The sequence below is a fragment of the Podarcis tiliguerta genome, assembly GCF_965153285.1.
Source record: "Podarcis tiliguerta genome assembly, chromosome: 1".
NCBI classification, from domain to species: Eukaryota; Metazoa; Chordata; class Lepidosauria; order Squamata; family Lacertidae; genus Podarcis; species Podarcis tiliguerta.
The window spans coordinates 126,188,418-126,205,797 of NC_139534.1; the positions used below are offsets into that span (position 1 = coordinate 126,188,418).

A 17,380-nucleotide genomic window follows, 5' to 3' on the forward strand; every position below is an offset into this window, starting at 1 on the left:
CGTCCTCTGTCATCCCCTTCTCCATGTGCCCTCCATCTTTCCAACATCAGGGTCTTTTCCAGGGAGTCTTCTCTTCTCATGAGGTGGCCAAAGTACTGGAGTCTCAGCTTCACGATCTTTCCTTCCAGTGAGCACTCAGGGCTGATTTTCTTCAGAATGGACAAGTCTGATCTTTTTGCAGTCCATGGGACTCTCAAGAGTCTCCTCCAGCACCAGAATTCAAAAGCATCAATTCTTCGGCGATCAGCCTTCTTTATGGTCCAGCTCTCACTTCCATACATCACTACTGGGAAAACCATAGCTTTAACTATACGGACCTTTGTTGGCAAGGTGATGTGTCTGCTTTTTTTTGCTTTAAAAGAGGAATGGGCAAATTCGTGGAGGGTAAGGCGATCAATGGCTACTAGCCATTGGCAACTATGTTCTTCCTCTGATTGTGACTTGTTGGGATTTAGAAGTGGAGAGAGATATGTTGCACTCAGGTCCTGGTTCAGGACTTCCTACAGACATCTGGCTGGCCAGTGTAAGAACAGGGGGGTGTTGGGACTAGTGTTGGCAAGCACCTAAGGAAACGGGGGCAATTGGCAGGCCCCCAGCTGGCTCCAGCCCACCAGCCGGTGTGCCGGGCAAACTCCGGTCCTTGGTGCAGCATAAATCTGTGGCCCCAGGCTTTAGAAGACTGAGCACGCTATGCAGCAGAGCAAACGCTGCACAAACAGAAGCGGCACGAGAGGCTGTGTGAGCATATTTACAAGCAGGTTTATTCAGCGTAGATCAGGACAAAGGGAGACATGTCTGATCTCCTTCATATCCAAAGCAAAACAGCATAAGCAAAAGCTATACACAAAACGGAAGTACCCAGCAAGCTGTGCTGAAATGTAAACAGACATGTGACATGCAACAATTCCACATGCCTGTTCCTTAAGGTGGAACAGAATCCTCAACAACTAGATGAGCCATTGAGCTGATCCAGCAGGTTTCTTCTCCTTGATTTTGTATTAAGGAACCAGCTACTTTGCCCTTGGCACAAACACAGTACAATTTAGATCTCCAGGCTTGCGATCGCGCTAAATGAAAGACTGCTTTATGCCCGGTGCCTAAGTGTATTTATTGGTCAACCAGCTCTCCGTGTGGCAGAGCAACAGAGACATCTCTCTCCCCAACATAAAGAACATAACATGCTGCGTTTGTAAGAAAGCTCTTCCCAAAGAGAAAATACTACCTCTGAACATGCCACTAAGGAAGGAAAGCTTACAACAGGGAGGCTACTGTCTGAATGATACGGACACCTGAAACTTTTTGAAGACTGGAAAATTCTTTTATTGCCAAAGGACTCTCAAACTGGGCTTCTCAAAGTGCAGGAGGAGGAAGGTTGCAGGAGGTGGAGCAACGTTTTTGCCATCTTAGCGGGGAGTCCAACGGGTGCCCTTGCGCTCATGGAAAAGCTTTTGCTCCCGCCGACACCTTTGTTAATGGAAGAGGAAGGGGTTCACTCTTCCCACTATGCCCCCCCAAACCACCTCTACCCTGTCCCAAAGGGTGGTTTTAAGAGGTGGCGGGAGATGCAGGGAGGAGAGGGGAATTGGCCAAAATCGCCTCCTTTCCCCTCCAGTTAGCAGAGCATCCACTGGGTCAAAAGCTCACCTGTGAATACAAGGGCATATTGACTTGGTTTTCCTGCCCCCAATTTAGATGATAATGTTTAGCCCAGTTGCAGTGGGGGGCCCTCCTGCTCGTTCTGTAGGGGTGGCAGCTGAACTTCTGCCCCAAAGTCCTGCCCTGATAGCACCACCATTCCATGATGATCTTTTCATAAAATTTCAAAGGAGCCATCAAAATGCCTTGGAAGATGCTTTGAAAGCCACTAGCTTTTCAGCGCCATCCTACCCAACGTACCATAAACCCATTCCTGTCTTGCCCTGAATTTCCAACGCTTTTGGCCATTGAAAAGTGGCTGTCCGGAACTTCAGCAAAACACTAAGGCCAAGCATTCAGTAGGCCTTGCTACCCTCCTACAACATACACAAAAACCCAGAGACTATTCCAGAATAAAATGGTATAATTACATTTCCTACAGTGACCTTGTAATCTCTGGAGTATTTACTCTAGACTAAACAATCCCCTTCAGCTGCCCTGTGTCTGATTGTCAATGAAAGAAGCTTGTTTGACAACTGCTCAGAGCAGAAACGTTTTTTTCCATGATTGCTTTTTTTTAAAAAAAGTGAAGGGTCGGGGAAAGCACATATTACTGGAGAAGCATTCAGAGCACACCGGCTCATGTGAGATCAATGAGTTAATTCTGAAGCCGAACGCCAACAAAAACAATTACTGGGGACATTCTCCTGTCAGGTCCAGGCTTTTGAGGTTAATTTAGTGGTAACATGCGCAGCTGAAGCCAACTTGGAATATAAGTAACTGCACGGTCTGGTGTAGGCTTCCTTTCCCCCCCACCCCTCCTTTATACATTTTCCATATTCTTGGGTTTTATCATCCTCCCGGGGCCGTTAACAGCTACAGAACCCACACTAGGCCCACAGGTGGGCGGACAGGAAGGAGAAAAATTCTGTTTCATAAGCGGCCCGCTCCTAACATATTCCGTTAACGACCTTGACAGAAGTGCTCCTTGAAGAGAAAAGGGGAGAAAGCTCCATATACTGCGGGGTGCCGTTTGAAAAGCCCAGAAGACCTCTTGCCAGAAACGTCCCAACTTCTCCAAACAGCTCCGGGCTTCCTGCAGGAGGCCACGTTGCTGTCCTTGGTTGCCGTTCAGCTGGCCAAGCCTCCGCTATCTGCTTCCCTCGTTATTTGGAAAGAAAACAGGCTCGCGTTGGTTCCAAGCCACCACCTCACCATCAAAGCGGGGTCACTCCAAACATCCACGAAGGCCAAATAAACCCATGCCTAGAAATCAGGAGTTGTGATCCAGCTCCTGCCGTGCGGAACTCATCTTTTCGGCAACGCTGGGTGTCCCTGGAGAGGAGTCCACGAACCCATCAGAAGGCCCATCCAGTCTGCTCAAAGGGGCAAGGGACTGTGAGGTGGTTGCACATCTCCCGCCAGATGTGTATCTGCACCTCGTTCCCAATATGTGCAGTAGCCCAGCTTCTGCACCTGATTCTCTCTCCACTGCTGGCCTGGGACAATTTCACTGTTATTTGTTGATGCCTATTGAATCATCCCAATGCTTGCTCTTCCATAGTGCTATCCATATGGAAACTGAATTAAACATATTTTTCACATTCTCTTCCCAAGTGCTGTGTAGAGGTAGGACAAGGAGGAGGAGGAGGAGGAGGAGGAGGAGGAGGAAGCGGCAGGTTCATTGGGCTCATCTCATGGTGTGAACCATTTGTTCAACCATGGAGTAGCAAGTCGTACTGATTCAGAGAAAGCTCCGGGTCCCAAATTCTGTCTTTTGCACCACTTTCATGATGCCACTGGCTGGTGATCTTGTGGTCCTCCTGATGATCATAGAATCAGAGTCCCATGGACTGCAAGAAGATCAAACCTCTCCATTCTTAAGGAAATCAGCCCTGAGTGCTCACTGGAAGGACAGATCCTGAAGCTGAGGCTCCAAGACTTTGGCCACCTCATGAGAAGAGAAGACTCCCTGGAAAAGACCCTGATGCTAGAAAGATGGAGGGCACAAGGAGAAGGGGACAACAGAGGACGAGATGGTTGGACAGTGTTCTTGAAGCTACCAGCATGAGTTTGACCAAACTGCGGGAGGAAGTGGAAGACAGGAGTGCCTGGCGTGCTCTGGTCCAGGGGGTCACGAAGAGTCGAACATGACTAAACGACTAAACAACAACAACATAGTTGGAAGGGACCCCAAGGGTCATCTAGTCCAATCCCCTGCAACGCAGGAATCTCAGTTAAAGCATCCCTGACAGATGGCCGTCCGACCTCTGCTTCAAAACCTGCAAGGGAGGAGAGTCCACAACCTCCCAAGGGAGACCATTCCACTCTCAAACAGCTCTTACTGCCAGAATGTGTTTCCTGGTGTTTACTCAGAATCTGTTTTCTTCTAACTTGAAGCCATTGGTTGGACTACAACTCCCATAGCCCCAACCGGCATGGGAAATGGTATGGGATGGTGCAAACCGTAGTCCAACAGCATCTGTCGGGCCACAGGTCCCCCAGCCTTGCATTTCTGCCTGGAAAGACTCGTGATTTCCATTTCAGCTTGGATCCTCGGATAGCAGCTGTGGCTAGGAGTGCTTTTGCTCGGCTTAAGCTAGTACGACAGCTGCAAGGAGAAGACTGATTTGGCCACTGCCACTCATGCCTTACTTGTTTATTTATTGGCCAGTCTTCAATCATGGCTCTCAACGTTGCTTCCAATAAAACCACAAAAAGTACAATAAAGAAGAAAACCCAACACAGCATACAAATCGCAGCAGGCCGATAAAAGCCAGAAGAACATCACAACAGACACAGTCCTAGCCACATCCAAGCTGAATTAGTGGAGGTTCCTTTGAAAAAGTGGTGCAAAACATGGCAGTGAAGAAGCAGCGCATGCTATGACCTCCACTTTTTAAGCAGTTACGGAGGCTTAAAATAGTTTCTGAACCAAAATTCAAATGGTTGATCTACCACACCACCTTCAATGCCCTAAACCAGCCTTCTCAAACGTGCTATCTTCAAGATACTTTGGATGTCCCTGGCTGGGGCTGATAGGAATTGTAGTCCAAAACTGGAGGAGAATGAGCCTGGAGAACACTTCCCTAAACAGTTTAGGACCCGGATACTTGAAGGACCTTCTCCGAAATGAACCCGCTGATCACCATGTTCTTTGGGTGAGGTCCTGCTCTATGTTTCGCCACTGATGGAAGACTGGCTGGTCTGCAATGGCCATGTCATTCAACTCTGGGAGAGTGGCTGTGCCACTCTCTGTTCAGTCCTTCCTTTGATGTTATTTTGATTCAAGATGAAAACAGTATTCTACCAAATGGCTTTTGGCCTGTAATCTGAAGTCACTTCCCATTTGATACTGATGCTTCATTAAACGTGTCAGATGCCTATCACAATAGCTCAGTGATGTAGATAGGACCTGTAGCTCATGAGACAAATTAGGCCCAGCGGGGACCCCAGTTTGGCCACAAGGCCATTTCCCCCAAACCACGCCCAAGTGCACCACACCTGACATTGTATGAGCTGTCAAAGGTGGGGCAGGTAAAGACACAGCTACAAAGGAACAACTGGGTGCCTTGAAGCATGTTCCTGATTGTTCCTTGTCAGCGCTGATCAGTGCTAACAGCAAGCAGCACAAGGAAATACTTCCTTTGGCTGTGCAACTTGAAATCAACCCATGTGGGCAAAGGAGCATTTCCTATGGCATCACTGTGATGTCACGTGTTTGACAAAGTGGCCTGTGGGCTTGGAGGACATATGGATCCAGTTCTCCATCCCTGCCATAGCCTCTAGGCAGTTTACAATAAAATATTAACAGTTTGTTGTTGTTCTTTCTGTCCGTTTTTCACTGTTGTTGCTGGTCTACAGTAGTTTTAGTCTCATTTCACTAAGGTGCTTCAGAATGCAAAAAACAGAAGAAGAAGAAGAGGAGGAGGAGGAGGAGGAGGAGTTTGGATTTGATATCCCGCTTTATCACTACCCTAAGGAGTCTCAAAGTGGCTAACAGTCTCCTTTCTCTTCCTCCCCCACAACAAACACTCTGTGAGGTGAGTGAGGCTGAGAGACTTCAAAGAAGTGTGACTAGCCCAAGGTCACCCAGCAGCTGCATGTGGAGGAGCGGGGAAGCGAACCCAGTTCACCAGATTATGAGACTACCACTCTTAACCACTCCACCACACTGGCTCCCCAGTGTGTAACTAAATGGCAGAGCAAGGGTGGAAGCCCCAGCATGGCTGAGATCCTACTTTGTAAAATGCTAGGCATATTGATCCGCTCTAAGGTGGAAGAGTCAATAGAACCACCCAACACAAACTTTGGATTCCAAAAGAGCGCCAGATGGCTACTCAAAAGTGGAGCGGACGGGAATATTTATCTAAATACATAAAAAGGATAACCTTACGTTAGTAGCATAGGAAAATCTCAGCTGCCAACAGAGCAGTCTTGGGAACCTCATTCAGCACTTAGCACTGGGAAAACTCAGCCCTCATTGGCAAAACATTAACTTGTGTTTCCATCTCGTCTGGAGCAAATTAGTGTAATTGGCAGTGCCAGAGAGAGAGAGCGGTGCCACTTGGGAGTCGCATGGATATTGCAATCCTTCTTTTTATCCCGCAACAGAAAATATTCTGCTGTATTTCACAAAAACCATAGGCAACGTGTTAAAATGATTTTGTTCTTCTTTCCAAGTAAGACACAAACAAGAAAGTGACAGAAAGCTTCAGTCATCAACACCGCTACCCTGTTCATAAAATGTGATAAGCAAATGTTTTGGCTACACAAATTTATTTGACTAAAAGACTATTCACACACAAGAGGGAGGTTTTCAGAAGAGTGTGTGCATGTGCCTATAAACAATTTTTCTTGGGGGGGGGGCGGAATTAAGAGGGCAAAAAACATTCAGTCAGGACTAAGCACACTCAGCGGGCACTAAATGATGGCTGTCAAGGGGGATGGTGGACGGAACAGGAGGGCAGGAAGTGGAATAGAGTATTCTGGAATAGGGTGTGGTTATCTGCTTAGAACCCTGAACAAGCAGCGTTTTATTGGAGCTCTTACTTGTACCCATTTAATACTAAACTTTTCCCTTTCTCTCCTTTGCCCTGCCATCTTTTCATGGACTACTTTTAAAATGAGGCTGCATTTTAAATTGCATTTTAACCTGTACTTTAAATTGGGTTTTTTTCCCCTATTATGTTTTTACTGTAATTTTACTGGTGTTAGCCACCCTGAGCCCGGCTCTGGCTGGGGAGGGTGGGGTATAAAGAAAATTTTGTAGTATTATTATTATTATCATCATCATCATCATCATCATCATCATCTTGTCCACGTGCAAGATCTGCAAGTTTCTACATTCTCTAGCTTCAGGAAATCCCTTCCATAGCAACTATTCTGCCAAGAAACCTGCGCGCATCTGGCACAACAGTGCCTCTACACACAGGGAGAGACACACCTGTGTGCATCTGCCACCTGCCCACCCACAGATTCTGGGGCACGTTGAAGGGAACACAAGTGCGCTGGGCCTCATTGTCACCTTGCATGAACCAAGTGAACCCGTGGGGTGCATCTGGTAGTCCCCCATGGCTGTGCAACACAGGGGTGAACAGCTTGGCTGGGGTAGGAGTCCTGAGCAGCCAGGAAAGTCTGTTCAACGCTACTGACTCCTTGAGGAATCCTTGACACGTCTCCATGGAACCCCAGGATTCCTTTGGAACCTTGGCTTGAAAACCACTGCATTAGAACATCAAGACTGGCGCCATTTCACTTTGCTGTTTGTTCATTCCCCCCTTTTTAAACAAATATCGCTGTTAGTCATCGGCTACAGCAAAAACTTCACATTCCTAAAATAATATTGCAACTTGATTACTCCAATTTATTGCTTACTAGCCAGTTTCACAAAGCGATGTGCAGACCTCAGCTTCTTCAAGTCTCAGGAGCAAAGGACTCCCTTCCCCCCACCCTCTGGGTCCGTCCCCCCCTTCCCACCCACCCACCCCTTTTTGCTGCCAGTGCAGCGTATTACTTTTGTCCTGTAGCTTTCTGAAAAAATTACTTCTGGTAGCATTTTCTATTGATTTTTGGAGACATTGTTTATTACTTTCAGGGCATTTCATGAGATGGGTCTTTCAAAAATATATTTCTGCCTGTCTAATATCCTTTCACAGCGGACTTGCTGCAGCCTTATCAGCAAAATCACCGTACCTTTCGCTGAATAGCCAGGTGGGGAGGAACAGAACTCTTAGGGCCTTAGCTACGGGGCCATGGGTGATGGAGCCAGTGTTGTAGTGTAGTGGTTAGAGTCCTGGACTGGGACCTGGGAGACCCGGGTTCAAATCTCTACTCACCCATTCATTCATTCATTTTCTATGCTGGCCTTCATCTGTAAGATCTCAAGACAGTTCGCAACACAAAAAGACAGTCATACCTCATGTTACGTCCGCTTCATGTTACGTTCCTTCAGGATACGTACCGCGGCGACCCAAAAGTACCGGAAAGGGTTACTTCCAGGTTTCGCCGCTCGCGCATGCGCAGAAGCGCAAGATGACATCACGCGCATGCACATAAGTGGCAAATCACAACCTGCGGGTTGCGCTCTTTTCATGTTGCAAACGGACCTCCGGAACGGATCCCGTTCACAATCAGAGGTACCACTGTACAAGATAAAAACTCAAAATGCACAATAAAAACGAGAACAACACGCACACACACACTCAAATCAATAAACCCCACCCCCTTGATGACCTTGGGCCAGTCACAGTTTCTCAGCCTCACCTACCTCATAGGGTTGTTTCAAGGATAAAATTGGCAAGCGGGGGTGGGGCAGGGACAAGAGAAGAGAGGACCATGTACACTCCTTTGAGCTCTTGGGGAAAAGAGCAGGATATAAAAAGAATGAACGAAGCTCTGGAGCAAGAACAGCCAATATGAGGCTTTCCGAGTGTTCGAAATTAGATGGACACCAGGCGCATCTTGCACCTGGCTATTGACCAAGTGCAGGTGCCAGGAGGGCGCTTGACATCTCCACCACCTGGAGGTTCATGCTAGGGATCCTTGGATCTTAACTGTTTTCACACACTTCTTGTAGAATTCTGTCTGTTAAATTTTATTTGCACAATCAGAATGAATTTCAGGAACCAAAATGCTTTTTCTGTGCATCCTGAGCAGGATCGGTGAACAACACTATAGTGAATTGTTGTCGCTTGTCTTCACTTACCACACCCCACTGCCCTACTCACAATTGTGAAGACTATCCCTACATTATGAATGTCACCATTCATAAAAAGAGGTTAGAATAGGCCAATCAATATATATGGACTGTCCCTGGATCAAGGGACTTTTCTTCTTTAAGTTCTCAAAGCTCTTCACCTTCTTCTCTCCTTTCTTTGGGGATCACTCATAGCTGAGTAAGATTGTCTTCCATGAACAAGGTCTTAAGTGGCTGTGGAGGCCAATTCTGGATCCACACGTCCTTCCACAGTGGGGACATCAGTTTCTGGGCGGGAGTTGATCACGGTGTGGATTCGCCACACCTGTTTTCCTCTTAGCGCATTTCTCCCTTTCGTCCTGAGTTCAAGCATCTTCAAAGCCCATGACACCTTTGGTAAAGGCTGTTGTCCAACTGGAGCACTCACAGGCCAGTGTTTCCCAGTTGTCTGTGTTTACACTACTTTTTTTAGATTTGCCTTGAGAGAGCCTTTAAACCTCTTTTGTTGACCACCAGCATTATGTTTTCCATATTTAAGTTCGGAGTAGAGTAGTTGCTTTGGAAGACGATAAAATAGGCATCCAAACAACATGACCAGTCCAACAAAGTTGATGTTGAAGAATCATTGCTAAAACACTGGTGATCTTTGCTTCTTCCAGTACACTAGCATTAGTTCACCTGTCTTCCCAAGTGATGTGTACAAATTTTGGAGACACTGTTGATGGAATCTTTCAAGGAGTTGGAGACGGTGTTTATAAATGGTCCATGTTTCACAAGAGTACAGTAAGGTTGGTAGTACTACAACTTTGTAAACAAGGATTTTGTTTTCCCTGCGAATGTCCTGGTTCTCAAACACCCTGAACTTCAATCGGGAGAAAGCTAGCTCAAGGTCATCATCTGAACTAGCCAGATGTTTAATGAAAATCAATCACCGACAGTCCATCATATAAAACACAAGACTTCAGAGCTGTCTTGCCCCAAAATGGCAACCAGGCATTCCATTTTGGCGACTGGAACCTTGGATTAAAGAGCCACTTGGCGCCCAGTTTATATAGCTGAGTTTCTAACACTGCGCCTTCCAGGTGGCACTGGATGCCAACTCCAACTAATCCCGCCAACAGGGCAAATCATCAGAAATGATGAGAGCTGCAGTCCAGCGACATGTGGGGTGTCTCACGTTGGCTCCCCGTCTCCTCACCTAGGGTCTTGAGGTCCTGATGCAGATACCCACAACAGCTAGCAAAATCATCAGGGTGTGCCTTTTGGCTCATAGTCTCTTACCCATGTTAGTTACCGTAAGACGCACTCCATAAGACACACTTTTTTCCTCCTATAAAGTAAAGGGAAATGTGAGTGCGTCTTATGGAGTGAATGGCGCTGCGCAGAGAGGTAGAGCTGCGAAGCCGGAGGAGGAACAGAAGGGACTCCTTCTGTTCCTTCTCCAGCTTCGCTTGAAGGGGCGCTGCACAGTTCTCCCTCTCTGCGCAGCGTCCCTTCAGCGACGTGCCTGTCCTGGCTTCTGCCTTAGCCACACGCAGCCTCTTCGGGCAGGGGGAGCCTTCATCCCGCTGCCTGAGAGAGGGTGCGTGCAGCTATCCTATAAGCCAGGACAGCAAGTGAGATCGCAACACAGCGATCCCGCTTGCTGTCCTGGCTTCTGCCCTTAGCCCCGCGCAGCCTCTTCCAGGTAGGGGGAGCCTTCATCCCGCTGCCCTGAAGAGGCTTGGCGTGGTCATCCCAGAAGCCAGAACAGCCACACGGTATCCCAGAAGCCAGATCCCTCTTGCTATTCTGGCTTCTGGGATTCCATTTTTTTTTTCCTTGTTTTCCTCCCCCCCAAAACTAGGTGCGTCTTATCGTCTGGTGCGTCCTATAGAGCGAAAAATACGGTATTTGCTACATGTACTGCTTTTAGGCAAGAGCAAGGACATTTAACAAACAGCGAATGTCACATGATGACTTCAGGCCGTGTGCCAGCAAGCATGACACAGGGAGGCTGTTTCATGTTTGGCTGCCGAAAGCCGGTTCTCAAAACTCTAGTGGAAAACACGAAATGCCAAGAGCTGAGAGATTCCTGATGCGGAATGAGAGGCCCATTCCTTACCGCCACACATTGCAACTCGTCATTCGAAATCCCGGGGCTTTGGAGGCCCAAGCAGCTGTTCTGCTAACAGGTGGCGTTTGCAAGCTCAGGCTGCGCCAGGGCTGGGAAAGCTAATTAACATTTGCCTCTAATAACCTGATACACCAGATAGTGAGAAGATGTGAAACCCAAAATGTAAAGGGCTCCTCAAATAAAACAGTTGGGGCAGACCCTCAAGAAACCAAAGCAAACCCTACACAATGACATCATAGGTTAATTCCTTCACCAGTTTAGTGATTATTTGCAATACTTATTACTGCTTATCTGTTACCTTTATATCCTGCCTTTCCTACCCAAAGAAGCAAAGAGTGAGGAACGGATCTCCTGAACTGCTTTGTTGCATATGAAAGGATCCACATTTGGTCTCAGCTCATCACCTAGAAGGACAAAGGCTACTGGGACCAGCGGATGGATGAGGCCAGGCCCTGGATTAAGGATTGCTATTATGCCCCCCCCCCCCCCAGTTTCTGCTATAAACTGGCCGTGAAACTGTTGTCCACAGACTCTGAAGCCCTTGAAGAACAGCACTGTCAGTGAGACATCTGCTGGTGTCAGGGCTGGCACACGTTTGAGAACGGCCCTCTGCCACCTAGTCTCCAAGCACCAGGGCCAAAAGGAAGGCTGCTCTCCCACCCGCCACAACTAATACTTATAATGCGGGGGCCCAAAAGTATCCTGGGGCAAAATGAGAATGACGGAAAGCAGCATCGCCCTCAACCCACCCAATCTCCTGCAAGGTGATGGCTGTGCGTTTTTGAACCTGGTTGCTGAATATAATGAACCACGGACACATTCTGTGTTTAGGATAGCATTCTAGGATAGTATTCCCTTGCTAATTATGCTGATTCTATACTTGACCTTCCTTTGCAATGCCTTATTCTGAAATCTTTAGGAGAATCTTTTAGTTTCCTGTTAAAGTCATTCAAGTTGGCAGCCTTCACTTCTCTCCCGCAAGACCGAGTTGCAAAGTTTTACTGTGCCGTGGGAAGAACCTCCTTTTGTCTGTTCTGAACCTTCCAACATTCAGCGTCATTTATTTGTTTTGTTTTGTTTTTTGAATTTATATGCCACCCTATACCCAGAGGTCTCAGGGTGGTTCACAGAAAAGATTACAATATATAAAATCAAAATAAGAACAATGACCCAATAATAACAGCAACAACCCCCCCCCCCCCAAAAAAGAGCCACATTTTAAAAGGGTATAGAATGTGGGATGCCAATCCGGTCAACCAAAGGCCTGATTGTTATTGTTATTATTTTATTATTATTAATACCCCACCCATCTGGCTAGGTTTTGCCAGCCACTCTGGGCAGCTTCCAACAAAATATTTAAAATGCAATAAATCACCAAACATTAAAAACATCCCTAAAAAGGAACGTTTTTGCCTGGCACCTAAAGGTGTATAATGAAAGCATCAGGCGAACTTCCCTGGGGAGAGTATTGCACAGATATGGAGCCACTGCAGAGAAGGCCCTGTTCTCACGTTGCCACCCTCCGGACCTCTCGAGGAGGAGGCACATGAAGGAGGGCCTCAGAAGATGATTTCAGCCGTTTAAGGCTTTATAGGTCAAAACCAGCACTTTGAATTGGGCCCAGAAACTAACTGGTAGCTGGTGCAGTCGGACCAGGATCGGTGTAATATGCTCAAACCTTCTTGCTCCAGTGAGTAACCCGGCCGCTGAATTCTGCACCAGCTGAAGTTTCTGAACCGTAGAGCACATTGAAGTAATCTAACCCTGAGGTTACCAGAGCACAGACAACAGTAGTTAGGCTATCTCTGTCCAGATAGGGGCATAGCTGGGTCACCAGGCGAAGCTGATGGAAGGCACTCCGGGCCACTGAGGCCACCTGAGCCTCGAGCGACAGCACAGGATCCAGGCGTACCTCCAAGCTGCGAGCCTGCCCTTTCAGAGGAAGTGTAACCCCATCAAGAGCAGGCAATCTCCCACCCACTTGGGTGCCTCACTACCCCCACTAACAGTGGGGGGAACCACCCACTAACAGTGCCTCAGACTTACTGAGCTTCAGTTTGTTGGCTCTCATCTAGTCCATTACTGAGGCAAGACACTAACCTTTGAAGGTGACCTGGAAATGCAGCAGCTAGACTGGTGACTGGGGGCGGCTGCCGAGACCACATAACACCGGTCTTGAAAGATCTACATTGGCTCCCAGTACGTTTCCGAGCACAATTCAAAGTGCTGGTGCTGACCTTTAAAGCCCTAAATGGCCTCAGTCCAGCATACCTGAAGGAGTGTCTCCACCCCCATCGTTCAGCCCAGACACTGAGAACCAGCGCTGAGGGCCTTCTGGCTGTTCCCTCGCTGCAAGAAGTGAAGTTACAGGGAACCAAGCAGAGGGCCTTCTTGGTAGTGGCACCCACCAGATGTCAAAGAGAACAACAACTACCAGACTTTTCGAAGACATCTGAAGGCAGCCCTGTTTTGGGAAGCTTTTAATGTTTTAACAGACCACTGTATTTTAATATTTTGTTGGAAGCCACCCAGAGTGGCTGGGGAAACCCAGCCAGATGGGCGGGTATTATTATTATTATTATTATTAGTCCAGCACTTCCACTGCCTCACCTGCAGATGTAAAGGAGAAATAGAGCTGAGTGTGCCCTGGCTGCTGGTATTAGGAGAAAGGGAGAAAAATCTGCAAAAGGGCCTTTCATTTTTGAAGCCATGGGAAAGACCTTTCATGCAGTCGGAACTATCTCACAAATTGCACAGGGAGGCCAGCCAGTACTCCCAATCCGGGCTCAAATGGAGCTTGGACAACGGATGCTCTCCTGATGGATGGAACACACCACTGAGCTTTGGACCAGAGCGCCAGATCTAACCCCTCTCATGGCAAAGGGCCAGCCCTGTTATTTTTCCTGGCCTCCTACGGCTGGACAAATCAAGACGCCCCCCCCCCCCGTTTTTGGAGGGGTTTCGCTCTTTAATGCTGTGCAACTGAAAATGAACAGCAACTTCTCCTTAGCTGCCAACGGCAACCTTGAAAACATGAACGCGATCCAGCCGAATTCTCAGCTGATCTATAAAAGACCAGAAAAGCAGAAAGAGAGAAAGAGAGAAACAAAACCAAAAAAAAAAAAATTATATTCGGCCACCCAAACAAAACATTGATTTGGGCAGGAAGTCTAGTATTTCATTAAGGTCTGTTTTGCTTTCACTCCCCCCCCCCCACCTCCCTTTATTTGGGGGATAAGGTGGCAAGTTTCCTGCCTGAACACCATTTCACTGACAGCGACGTTGGTTAAAATAAATAAATACGGAAAAACTTACCCAAATTTCCCCAACACTTCAATATCTGGAACTGGCGGCCCGTAGGTCTCCACATGCAATGGCTGATATTCATAGAGCACTTCCTCGATCTTTGGAACAGGTCCCAACGAAATATGCTGACCCTGTTGAGAAGTTACACCAGGATGTAGAAGACTGTTACATTTTAGGGCTTTAGGTAGTGTTGACCCTTAGAACAACGCTGGACTGAAAACATCACATCCAGCACATGCTAGCTATTATATGATCCATTTCCTGCTTCTAACTTGGCATTCTTCCCTAGGACTTCAACAGTATGGGAATAATGGTTTGGTAAGGATAATTCTTCTGGAAGGGGAGGGGCGGAAAATAAGATTTACTAATGTCAGATTTACTGTAACTGAGTGCAGCTGCTTCCCAATGGCAATGGTGAACTAATTAGGTAAAAACTTATCATTAGCAATATCAAGCAAACATTGTGCAGCAAGCCTGTTGCAATTTGTAATCAATTATTTCCTGAGAGCCCTAATTAAGAAGGGGAAGCTACTTTTAATTAATCTCTGCAGGGCTTTTTAAGCTACCATGCATAATGGTTTTCAGGATGGGCTTTTACAATGGAGTAACAATTAATTCATTCAGCAAATTCCCATTTGTTTCATAACTGAAAAGGAGGAACACAGAGACATAATAGGTTAACTTCAGATGGCACATTTGCAAGCTAACTGCCCTTGAGAAACAATAAGGACTCATTTAAAATTCCCATATCATCTGTACCATAAACTATGGTTAATCTTAACCATGGTTAGTTGAAACAAGCCTGCTTCATAAACTATGGTTTGAAGTCGGCTTGTTTAAAGGAACTGTAGTCAAGATTAACCACAGGTTGTCTTGGTTCAAATAACACGGCAAACTGCACGAAATTTAGGAGACTAGGAATAGCTTCCAATCTTTGCATCACAGCTATGCTAGAACAGGAGGAAGAGGAGAGCATGCAAGCCCAGGATTCACTGCAGCTCATTCCTGAAACGCTAACCTATGTTTTTAGCATCACGTCCAGAGAATTCACACCTAACTTGGCATCTGCCAGCCACGCAATCTTGTCCAATATACAGTGGTGCCTCGCAAGACGAAAAGAATCCGTTCCGTGAGTCTCTTCGTCTTGCGGTTTTTTTCGTCTTGCGAAGCAAGCCCATTAGCGGCTTAGCGGATTAGCGCTATTAGCGGTTTAGCGGCTATTAAAGGCTTAAGGGATTAGCGGATTAGCTGCTAAAAGGCTATTAGCGGCTTAGCCGGCTTAGTGGATCAGCTGTTAAGCGGCTTAGCGATCAGCTGTTAAGCGGCTTAGCGACCAGCTGTTAAGCGGCTTAGCAATCAGCTGTTAAGCGGCTTAGCGGCTTGGGGAAAAGGGGGGAGGGGGAAAAACCCCGCAGGAACTCGCAAGACATTTTCGTCTTGCGAAGCAAGCCCATAGCAAATTCGTTTTGCGAAGCACCTCCAAAACGGAAAACCCTTTCGTCTAGCGGGTTTTCTGTCTTGCGAGGCATTCGTCTTGCGGGCCACCACTGTATCACAATGGCTTCTTGTACTGGGTCAGCTTTTAAGATGCAGTTGAAATGCTACCTCCTTGCCTTTGGTGGTTCCCACACCTCCTTAAGGAGACCAACCTCATACTTTGAGAGACATTGGATCTGTAACATCAGAGGCTATGGAGTTGACGGGGACCAGAGGAAGGTGAAGGCTGGTGATGGAATGGTACTACTGCATACGAGTTCACTGACATTCGAATTTCTCGCTCCTTTGGCAGAAGAGCAGATTATATTGCTCCGATTCCTCCTGCGCACTGAAAGGACTCTAGAATTTACAACAGGGATTGCCCATTCAGACAGTGGCACGTGTCCCCTCTGTTAAAGCTGGCTGGCTGGGCAGGGGAGAGAGGGAACCCACCAGTAATCAACAATGCTAAATGCTAGTATACTCTAAGTACACTAGCTTTCCCTGAACTTGAAGGTTGGTGGGTCTTCATGAAAGCACAGTTTCAACGTTGCGTCCCTGACTCTGCGAGTTGACAGGAAGCCAGGACAGAGGCAGGAGAAAGGAGAAATAGGAATAGAGGAAGGAGAAAAGAGAAAAGAGAAAGTAGGAATTAAACTTTAGCACGGGCAGGTTTGGCCTGTCCATCAAGACGACAGGGTTTCTCTGCAGGCCTCAAATCTGCCTTTGCTTTGCTTTACCCTATCAGGCCTAGCATTTGAATCTGTGGTCTCAGGTAAAGCAAGTCTCATTCCCTCTAGATGCCGTAATGTTTGCACAGGGGAAACTGACAGACTCCAAATGGTACATGGAAAAAATTCTAAGAACATAGACAACAAGGATAAAGGGTTGTTGTTGGGGATTTGCAGGGGGTGTTTCATGTCTTATCATGGTCTGCTTCATTTACTGTACACTGTCCATTCTTTGCAACTCTGGGAACTGTGAAACCATCCAAAGGTTTATTACGAGACTGCTTGCATAGGACTTACATTTTCCACACGGCGTGTAAACGAAGATTCAAACTTAACTCGGGAGGAAAATGGCAGCAAGGACATGATCTGGCCTGACACTTGGGAGGACGAGGTGCGGAATGGTGGCACAACTGGTCAGCACGTCTGGCTGTTAACCAAAGGGTTGGGGGTTCGAGCCCAACCTGAGACGGCTGTGGGAAGGATTCCTGCATTTCATAGGGTTAGACTACATGACCCTTGGGGTATCTTCCAACTCTACAATTCTATGAATCTTAGATAGGCCTGAGAGATCTGCACTGGCTCCCAGTACGTTTCCAAGCACAATTCAAAGTGTTGGTGCTGACCTTTAAAGCCCTAAATGGCCTCGGTCCTGTATACCTGAAGGAGAGTCTCCACCCCCATCGTTCTGCCCGGACACTGAGGTCCAACGCCAAGGGCCTTCTGGCGGTTCCCTCACTGCGAGAAGCCAAGTTACAGGGAACCAGACAGAGGGCCTTCTCAGTGGTGGCACCCGCCCTGTGGAACACCCTCCCTTCAGATGTGAAGGAAATAAGCAGCCCTGTTCAGGGAAGTTTTTAATATTTAATGCTGTATTGTTTTTAATAGTTGATTGGGAGCCGCCCAGAGTGGCTGGGGAGA

The 17,380-nt window shown here is 47.3% G+C and overlaps 1 protein-coding gene across 1 annotated transcript in view; it reads right to left on the reverse strand.

Annotated features, from left to right (window-relative positions):
* The window catches only part of MNAT1 (MNAT1 component of CDK activating kinase), a 141,465-nt gene that overhangs the window by 29,837 nt on the left and 94,248 nt on the right, over positions 1–17,380 (reverse strand). Inside the window, exon 7 of the mRNA XM_083439466.1 lies at positions 14,265–14,386. Within this exon, the coding sequence (XP_083295592.1) occupies positions 14,265–14,386 (122 nt within the window). The remainder of the gene's footprint in view (positions 1–14,264; positions 14,387–17,380) is intronic.